This window comes from Danio aesculapii, chromosome 3 (genome assembly GCF_903798145.1).
Source record: "Danio aesculapii chromosome 3, fDanAes4.1, whole genome shotgun sequence".
In the NCBI taxonomy this organism is placed as follows: domain Eukaryota; kingdom Metazoa; phylum Chordata; class Actinopteri; order Cypriniformes; family Danionidae; genus Danio; species Danio aesculapii.
In genome coordinates, this window is record NC_079437.1 from 5146555 (window position 1) to 5156554 (window position 10000).

General features: G+C 34.8%; 1 protein-coding gene across 1 annotated transcript in view; it reads right to left on the bottom strand.

Annotated features, from left to right (window-relative positions):
- Window positions 1-4967: 4967 nt before the first annotated feature.
- Window positions 4968-10000, bottom strand: part of LOC130217792 (von Willebrand factor A domain-containing protein 7-like) — a 15004-nt gene continuing 9971 nt past the window's right edge. The window contains exons 5-6 of the mRNA XM_056449996.1: window positions 9372-9561; window positions 4968-5158 (exon numbers count right to left, since the gene is read on the bottom strand). Of these exons, the coding sequence (XP_056305971.1) occupies window positions 5038-5158; window positions 9372-9561 (311 nt within the window). The 3' untranslated portion in view covers window positions 4968-5037. The remainder of the gene's footprint in view (window positions 5159-9371; window positions 9562-10000) is intronic.

Below are 10000 nucleotides of genomic sequence, written 5' to 3' on the forward strand. Positions count from 1 at the left end.
ATCTTTTAAACTTTAAGGTAAACACAAAACATAAGTCTCCATCTGGAGCTCCTTCACGGGACTCCACACACTCGCTCCATTGAGCTTGCGGCTCTCAGCACCGCTACCAAACCGACCAATCACAGAGCTTGCACTATGCATTGTTCCGTCGTGTAGTTACATTTTTTGAGAGGTGCGAGGGGTCTGCGACCGCACAAAGGCTGCGCCGGACCATGCGCGTGTGCTTGACGCAGAAGTATAAATCAGCCTTAATGCTTCAGTTCAGCCTGGAATAATGTCCATCACAGCTTAAATAAAGATGCACATTTCATGCACATATTATGAAAGAATTGTGCCTTTAACTGTAATTATTATGTTCTTGATCAAGTCATTACAGTCTTAAGACTTATTTTGGGGGGAAAATATCAAATTAAAACTCAATAAATGTACAACCCAAGAAGTAAACAAAACAAAAATCTTATTGGGACCACTTTCACTTTTCACACAATTCCTTCAAGTTGTCCCAACACAATTCGATTAAGTTAACTTAAGAGTTTTTACAAATTTAAGTTGATTAAACATGAAACAATTAAGTTGCCCCTCCCAAAAAAAAATCTTAAGAATTGTGTTGATTCAGCTCATTTTAACTAAGTAGTTTAAACAAGCAGCAAAAACAAACCTTTTGTTGAGAGTAATATGATTGAAAATAAACCTGTAAAACTCGAGAATTTCTGCAGAATTTAGAAACTTACCAAAGCAGCAACATAGCTGCAATGTAGATATCAGACAACAGTTTAAGATGTAGAATCTATTCAATTTGGCACCTTTAAACACAGATACATTTCATTAAATATACGCTCAAACAATTGACATTTGCTGTTTGTTCAGATTACCCATTTAAATTAAGATGAAACAACACAACTCGAGTTTTTTGGGGGCTAACTTAATTGTTTTATGTTCAATCTACTTAAATGTGTAAAAACTAATAGGTAAACTTAATTCCCTCATGTTGTCCCAGCACACATTGATTGCATTTGACAGTGTATTAGATTTTGACAGCTTTAAGGGATACACTGTACACTGTGAAAAGTGATGAGCAGGGCCAGACGGAATCTGTGGACGTTTTTTGATATTTCTGCGGAGAATTTTGGTAAAAATCTGCGGATTTCAGCTGAATTATTTTGGGAGTAACATAACTAAAACCTTAATATGTGAAATAATAAAATAACATCTTTTTAACTTGTATTTAATGTTTAAAATGCAAATCCAATTAGATTCACTTTACTTGGTAAACAAAGTTTCTCATATAATTGTCACGATCACCAGCGATCGTAACTTCATAGATCGCTGGATCTCACTCAGAATCCTTATGGACTACAAATCCGCCATTCATGGACTACATATTCATACATGCAATCCGTTCACACACACATGCTTCCTCATTTCCACTGATTAGACTCCCACAGCTGATGCAGCTTCTGGACTAATTACACACACTACTTTAACAGCACACACACTCACTTCCTGGCCGAGTCTTGTTATCTGTAAAGTGACATTTCAACGCGTTCTCCTAGTCTTGTTTTCCTGTGTTTTGACCCTTGTCTCGTTTATACTTTTGTCCATGTTCGCCGCCTGCCTTCGGACCTCTCGCCTGTGTTTATACTACGTGGACTGCCTTTATACATCTGTTTGCACCTGTGTTGACCATTGCTTGCCTGACTTTGAATAAACCTGCACGTGGTCTGTGTCACTTCCCGTGTTATAATAATATCTCTACTAAAAGACAGAGAATATTACTGTACAAACTGCACTGCACATAAATCAGATGAATATTTTCATATTAGTCAATAATATTACTGTAATTAATTTAAAAACTGAATAAATATAGATTTACACACATTTACTCAAGTAAATAAACAGAATCAATTATCCTGCGGAATTCTGTGCGCACAGATTCCGTGTGGGCCTAGTGATCGGTTACTTAAAGCGAGTAAACCAATTGCCTTAAAAGCAACAAGTTGACAAAAGTAATGTAAGTAAACCCACTGCAACTTGGAACTGTTAAGTTGACCTATTTTACATAATTATGCAAATTGTACTTATTTTTATAGTCAACTAATCCCTTTTTACAGTGTCAGATTATTTTAACATGCCAAATTTCAAATAATTATTGTAATTATCACAATATTACAGATTTGGTGCTTCATTAAGTCTATAAAATCTGCAATTGTAGCCTGTGTTGAATTTAGAAGACACACTGGAAGAGCAGATTTATTTTACCAAATGTACTTTTGCTTGATACAAAAAAAAAAAAAACTGGGAAAAAACCAAGGGGCAACCTCCCGCTCTCCCTCGGGAAGCCAATACGGAAGTAACTAAAACTGCAATTCATCGATTGCCTTGGGGGGCTGGCTCCAGGAAGTCCAGGTCATTTCTGACTGCAGTGGGAAATTGCCCATTTTTACAGCTGATAAAAACATGCTTACAGCCTGGTACAAATGATGGCTTTGGTGCATATAGCCATGATTAACCTCCATGACAACTGTGAGGGGGGTGAATTTTTTTATAACTCATCCGTTTCATTTTATTAAGTTATATTAAGTCTGCATAATTAAGGGCGTGGCCACTTGAGTGACAGCTAGGTCTCGCTGCTCGCTGTCTCGTCACCTGAGCTAATTACGGCTAATTAGCCGATAAACTCGGCATATTCATCGCATTTTTGTGTTGGTTAATGTTTCTTTACACAGTCAGCTGCCTTTTGGGATTATTTCCTACAATTATCAGATGATATGGGATGCTGTGTGCGCTTAATTATGCTCACAAACCATTCACGTGGCCTCGTTTCCCATGTGAGTAAAGTTATATACTTATATACCATCTCTATAAATGTGTGTGTTTTATTTAAGATCATTTATCATTAATATTTTTCTTTAGACCCGTAAAGCACTCCAGAATGTGACAGATTGATTAGCTGTAGGCTCTAGAACAGTCATCTGAAGCGTTATCATACAGTGTTATGCTGGAGTTCATCAATAGTCTTGCATTTACTAACACACACATCTGAAGTGTTTGGAAGTAATTGGTGTTTTCCTCCTGTAGAAAAACGTCATAAGAGCAATGCTTAGTGGCTCAGTGTATTACTACAGTGTTTTTAAAAGTCTCAACACTTTATTGATATAGTGTACAGCCAAGCACATGTGGTCAGAACACAAACGAGTCGCAGGTAATAAAGTATCAAGCGTTTCTCCCAAAGTAAAGTCTGTCTGCCAGGTCTAAGCAAAGTGCCAGCAGGTGTCTGTAGCTCTGCTCACGCTCCGCCTCTTTGCCCTTGTTTGGTATCCCACCGTGGGTGCGATGACGCGCGAACAAAATGGCGACGGTTGGCCGCGCCTACTTTTAGCTTCATTTGTGCTCTTCAGAAACCTATGGGTGACGTCACGGATGCTCCGTCCATATATTTTACAGTCTATGGAAAAAACTAATATAATAACGGTGTATTGGAAAAAAGTGATTAGTTTACTTTTATTTTTAAAAAGTGAGTACAATTTGCATATTTATAAAAACTTGTCAACCCAAAAGTTCCAAAATACAGTGGGTTTACTTACGTTATTTTTGTAAAGTCAACTTGTTGCTTTTAAGGCAATTGGTTTACTCGCTTTAAGTAACTAATCACGTTTTGCGGTGTATACAAATGCTGGGTTCCACACAAATGCTTCATGTTGTCCCAACACAAGTTAATTTAGGGTGCACTCACACTAGGCTATCTGAACCGTGCCCGGGCGCATTTCCCGGTTCGTTTGACAAGTGTGAGTGCTCCGAATCGGGCCGAGGCACGTTTCAGTTGCCCGGCCCTGGCCTGGTTGAGGGCGTACTCACACTAGGGACAGTTGCTTTGAACTGTGCCGAAGCACGCTAGTGTGAGTAGGCCCTCAATCGTTTTTACAAATTTAAGTAGACTTAACATAACCAATTTAACCAAAATATATCCTAGGAATTGTTTAAATAAGAAGTATGAACAAGCAGCAAAATAACATTTTAAGAGTCGTTCACCTAAAAAGGAAAATCCTGTCATCATCTACTCGCCCTTGTTTAAAACCCTAGTGAGTAAAAACTTCATGCGTACTTTCAGGTTTAACATCAGCAGCGCTTATACTTAAAATGGATTCATTCATCATTGATTCATTCAGAATCATTATTTGAGATTTGGCTATCGCATGATGATTTCGCATGCAATATTTAGCGTAGCTTCTCAGAGAACTGTGTCTGTGTTGTAAAACCTGCTCCGGTTGAACACTCGTGCTGGAGATTCACTAATGATTACAGAACCGGCTTTATAGAGAAATGCGCACGATAATCACATTTGATGTATCATTCAGCACAAACACAGCTTGATTTTTGCCCCTTAGGTTACACAGATTTCACTCCACATGGAAAGCTTCCTGTCTACTCTTGATGCCATTTTATATTAATTTCCAAGTGAATTCAAGCCTAAATATAAGATAAAAAAAAGATTAAAACATGGGAGAAATACGCGGAAATACTTTAACAGAATGAGAATGGTAAATATCAAAGAATCCCAATAAAAACAGGAGGTATATGAGTAAGATAATGTGTTGCACAATGGCTCAGTGGTTAGTGGATGTTTCATTAACCAGGCTCAATCTTGAGGTTTTTAATACTAGAAGAATAGACTTTACTACATAGATTATAATAAAGCAGAGATGCATAGAGCAAATACTGAATGCAATCTGAAGAGTGCTGCACACTCTTTATTCTGTTTTTCCGTGTTGCGGATGAAAGGGCATCAGTTTAGAAAGCATATGCCAGAGTATTTGGTGGTTCGTTGCACTGTGGTGATCTTTAATAAAGCAGGGATTAAGCTGAATTACGGTGAGGATGTTCAAAATATGTCATTCAATATAGATGTAAGCTGCTTTGATTTTTGTTCTCTGACATCTACAAGTACTGGAAGCAGAATCACTCTCGATGCAACAAGCAAGCAGAATTTATTCGACAATATTGATATGAGCATGGACAGGAGGTTTTCAGTGACTGGTCTTAAACATCAGCGTTTTCATTTCTTTGCTCGCTTGCGTCTGAAACTCTTGATTTGGAGCTGAAGATAGAGAAGCGACTTTTCCAACCTCCCTTCGGCTTGTCCTGATGAAGCCCCACCAGCCTGAGGAGAAGATTAAAATAGCAGATTTATCTTATACAGTTAAAAGAATGCTGGGTTGATTTAACCCAATGTTGGATCAAATGAGGACAAACCCAACGTTGGGTTATTTTTTTTCACTTTTTAACCCAATTGTTGGGTCCATATTCATATTATTTTATAAAAATATAATAGAAAAACATTTTTAGAGTGTATTTTTTCAAGCGTTTGCAGAATGTCTATTAGACATCTCCATTTGGATGTTAAATGGACGTTGTGAAGATCACTCTAAAAATGCTGGATTGTATTAACCCAATGTTGGGTTAATTTTCTCAATTAAAATTTAAATGACACTTTTTAACTGAAAGTTTGGTTTTGTCAATATTTGACCCAACATTTGTGCATTTATTAGTGTGTTTGCAATATGTCAATTAGACATCTCCATTTAGATGTTAAATGGATGTTTTAAATATCACCCTTGAAAAATTCTGGATCATATTAACTCAACGTGGGGCAAATAAGAACAAACCCAACATTGGGTAATTTTTTCAGGTTTTAACTCAATGGTTGGGTCTGTCCACATTCATCCCGTTTTTTAAATAAAATAAAACATTTTAAGAGTGTATTTATTTGAGCGTTTGCTGAATGTCTATTAAATGTCTCTATTTGGATGTTAAATGGACGTTTTGAAGATCACTCTAAAAATGCTGGCTTGTATTAACCCAATGTTGGGTTAATTTTCTCAATTAAAATTCAAATGACACTTTTTAACTAGAAGTTTGGGTTTGTCAATATTTGACCCAACATTTATGCATTTATTAGTGTGTTTGCAATATGTCAATTAGACATCTCCATTTAGATGTTAAATGGATGTTTTAAATATCACTCTTAAAAAAATCTGGATCATATTAACCCAACGTGTGGCAAATAAGGACAAACCCAACATTTGGTTATTTTTTTCAGGTTTTTAACTCAATGGTTGGGTCTGTCCACATTCATCCCGTTTTTTTTAAATAAAATAGCAAAACATTTTAAGAGTGTATTTATTTGAACGTTTGCTGAATGAAAACTATTAAATGTCTCAATTCGGACGTTAAATGGACGTTTTGAAGATCACTCTTAAAATGCTGGGTTGGATCAAATATGGACAAACCCAACATTGGGTTATTTTTGATTTCACTTTTTACACCAATGGTTGGGTCTGTCCATTCATCCCAATTTTGGATAATAAATTTTTTATTTTTTTACTTTTTAACCCAATTGTTGGGTCTGTCCATATTCATATTATTTTATAAAAATATAATAGAAAAACATTTTTAGAGTGTATTTTTTAAGTGTTTGCTGAATGTCTATTAAATGTCTCCATTTGGATGTTAAATGGACGTTTTGAAGATCACTCTAAAATTGCTGGGTTGTATTAATCCAATATTGGATCGAATATGGAAAAACCATGGGTTATTTTTTCACTTTTTAGCCCAATGGTTGAGTCTGTTCATAATCATCCCAATTTATTTATTTATTTTAATAAAATAAAATAAAACAAGTTTAGAGTGCGTTTATTAGAGCGTTTGCAGAATGTATATTAAATGTCTCCATGTGGATGTTAAATGGACATTTTCAATATCACTCTACAAAATGCTGGATTGTGTTCACCAATGTTCCAATGTTGGGTCAAATATGGAAAAAAACATGGGTTATTTTTTCTCTTTATAACCCCATGGTTGTGTCTGTATATATTTCACATTTTTTAAAAATAAAGTAACAAAACAAAACGTTTATAAAGTGTGTTTATTAGAGCGTTTGCAGTATGTCTGTTAAATGTCTCCATGTGGACGTTATATGGACGTTTTGAAGATCACTCTAAAAATGCTGGATTGTATTAACCCAATGTTGGGTTAATTTTCTCAATTAAAATTCAAATGACACTTTTTAACTAAAAGTTTGGGTTTGTCAATATTTGACCCAACATTTATGCATTTATTAGTGTGTTTGCAATATGTCAATTAGACATCTCCATTTAGATGTTAAATGGATGTTTTAAATATCACTCTTAAAAAAATCTGCATCATATTAACCCAACATTGGGTAATTTTTTCAGGTTTTAACTCAATGGTTGGGTCTGTCCATATTCATCCCGTTTTTTTAAATAAAATAGCAAAACATTTTAAGAGAGTATTTATTTGAGCGTTTGCTGAATGTCTATTAAACGTCTCTATTCGGATGTTAAATGGACGTTTTGAAGATCACTCTAAAATGCTGGGTTGGATCAAATATGGACAAACCCAACATTGGGTTATTTTTGATTTTACTTTTTACCCCAATGGTTGGGTCTGTCCATTCATCCCAATTTTAGATTATTACTTTTTTATTTTTTTTCACTTTTTAACCCAATGGTTGGGTCTGTCCATATTCATCCTTTTTAAAATATAATAACAAAACATGTTTAGAGTGTATTTATTAGAGCGTTTGCAGTATGTCTATTAAATGTCTCCATTTGGATGTTAAATGGACATTTTGAAGATCACTCTAAAAATGCTGCATTTTATTAACCCAGCGTGGGGCAAACATTGGGTTATTTTTTTAGCTTTTAGCCCAATGTTTGTCTGTTCATATTCATCCCATTTTTAAATAAAAGCAAGACATTTTTGGAGTGTATTTATTAGTGTGTTTGCAATATGTCTATTAGACATCTCCATTTGGATGTTAAGTGGAGGTATTGAATATCACTCTAAAAATGCTGGTTGTATTAACCTAATGTGGGCCAAATATGGACAAACCCAACGTTGAGTTAATTTTATCAATTAAAATTTAAGTGACACTTTTTAACTAAACTGTTGAGTTTAACAATATTTGACCCAACATTGGGTAAAACCGTTTTTTAAATTAAAAAAAGTGTATTGATTAGTGGGTTTGCAATATATCTATTAACCATGGGTTATTTTTTCACTTTTAAACCCAATGGTTGGGTTTGTCCATATCTATCCCATTAAAAAAAAACATGTTTAGAGTGTCTTTATTAGAGCGTTTACAGTATGTCTATTAAATGTCTCCATGTGGATGTTATATGGACGTTTTGCAGATCACTCTAAAATGCTGCTTTGTATTAACCTAATGTTGGTTTAATTTTCTAAATTAAAATGACTCCATAACTAAAACGTTAAGTTTGTCAATATTTGACCCAACATTTGTGCATTTATTTGTGTGTTTGCAATATGTCTATTAGACATCTCCATTTGGATGTTAAATGGACATTTGAATATCACTCTAAAATGCTGGGTTGTATTAACTCAACATGGGGCAAATATGAACAAACCAAACATTGGGTTATTTTTTCCATGTTTTAACCCAATGGTTTGATCTGTACATATTCATCCCATTATTTTAAATAAAATAAAACAAAACATGTTTAGAATGCATTTATTCAAGGGTTTGCAGTATGTCTATTCAATGTCTCCATTCGGATTTTAAATGGATATTTGGAAGATCACTCTAAAAATGCTGGGTTGTATCAATTTAATGTTGGGTTCATTTTTTTTATTAAAATTTAAATTACACTTTTTAACTAAAAGGTTGGGTTTGTCAATATTTGACCCAACATTTGTGTATTTATTAGTGTGTTTGCAGTATGTCTATTAGACATCTCCATTTGGATGTTAAATGGATGTATGCGGGTTGTGTTAACCCAATGTTGGGTCAAATATGTAGAAAACCAATGTTGGGTTATTTTTCTCATTTAAAATTTAAACTACACTTTTGAACTAAACGGTTGTGTTTGTCAATATTTGTGTGTTTACAGTATGTCTATTAGACATCTCCATTTGGATGGTTAATGAATGTTTTGAATATCACTCTAAAAATGCTGGATTGTATTAACCTGACTTTTAAAAATTAATTTAATTTAAACTGCTTTGTTTATCCTTATTTGACCCAGTGTTGGGTTAATGCATTACATACAGCTTGTTTTAGAGTGATGTCTTTAATCTGTTTGTGTTAATGTTTCTAAAACAGACCTTTAACAAGCCTTTTAGCTCACAGCAGATGATTTCCAGACCAAGCGCTCTTTAAAATACATCTTACAGACATATGTGTGCTGTCTGCCTACTATTTTAGTACAAAATCATCAGTGACACATGCTGAATAAGAACCAAATCCAGATAATTTAGCATTTAAGGGCAGTCTGATTCACTTTCACTGTCAGTAGATGTTGGTATATCGGTAAATATAGTCAGATGTGTACCTGAAGTAGTTGGCATCATTATTACTCTTCCAGATTTTCTCCAGCAGCTGCACGGTGGCAGCGATGGCAACTTCTGCCGCTTGATTATGCAGTAAACCGTGACTGGAGTCAATGGCGTCTTTATTGATGCCGTTCCAGCTTTTCCTGAAGCCAGTTGTGAAGTCTGATTTTCCTCCATGGCTGCACTTTCCTATTAGCAAACAACAGAGTTCAGTTTGGGGATTTGATGCACTAACTGGCTGATGATGATTGATTATTATATCAGTCAGAGGAGGATATCAGTAGATGTGTTTCCATGCAAAGATGCATATGAAATTTGTGCTCTAAACTGGAAAATGGCATGAAACACTTGCAAATAAAGAAGCATTTCTGTCCAATGAAGAGCTAAAGAGAACAAAATCATCACTTCCTATAAAACTGACGACAAATATCAGACAGAGAAATGTAGTTTAGTGCAGTAGAGGAACCCACTGTGGTCTTTTTCCTTTTTTAACTATAGAATATTTGTATTTCTACTATATATTTGTGTGTCCAAATAAATGCTAACATACATATAATATAACAATATAAAAAATATGGTGTGACTATTTTAAATATCGGTGGTTAATGTTGAGTTACTATTGTTTATA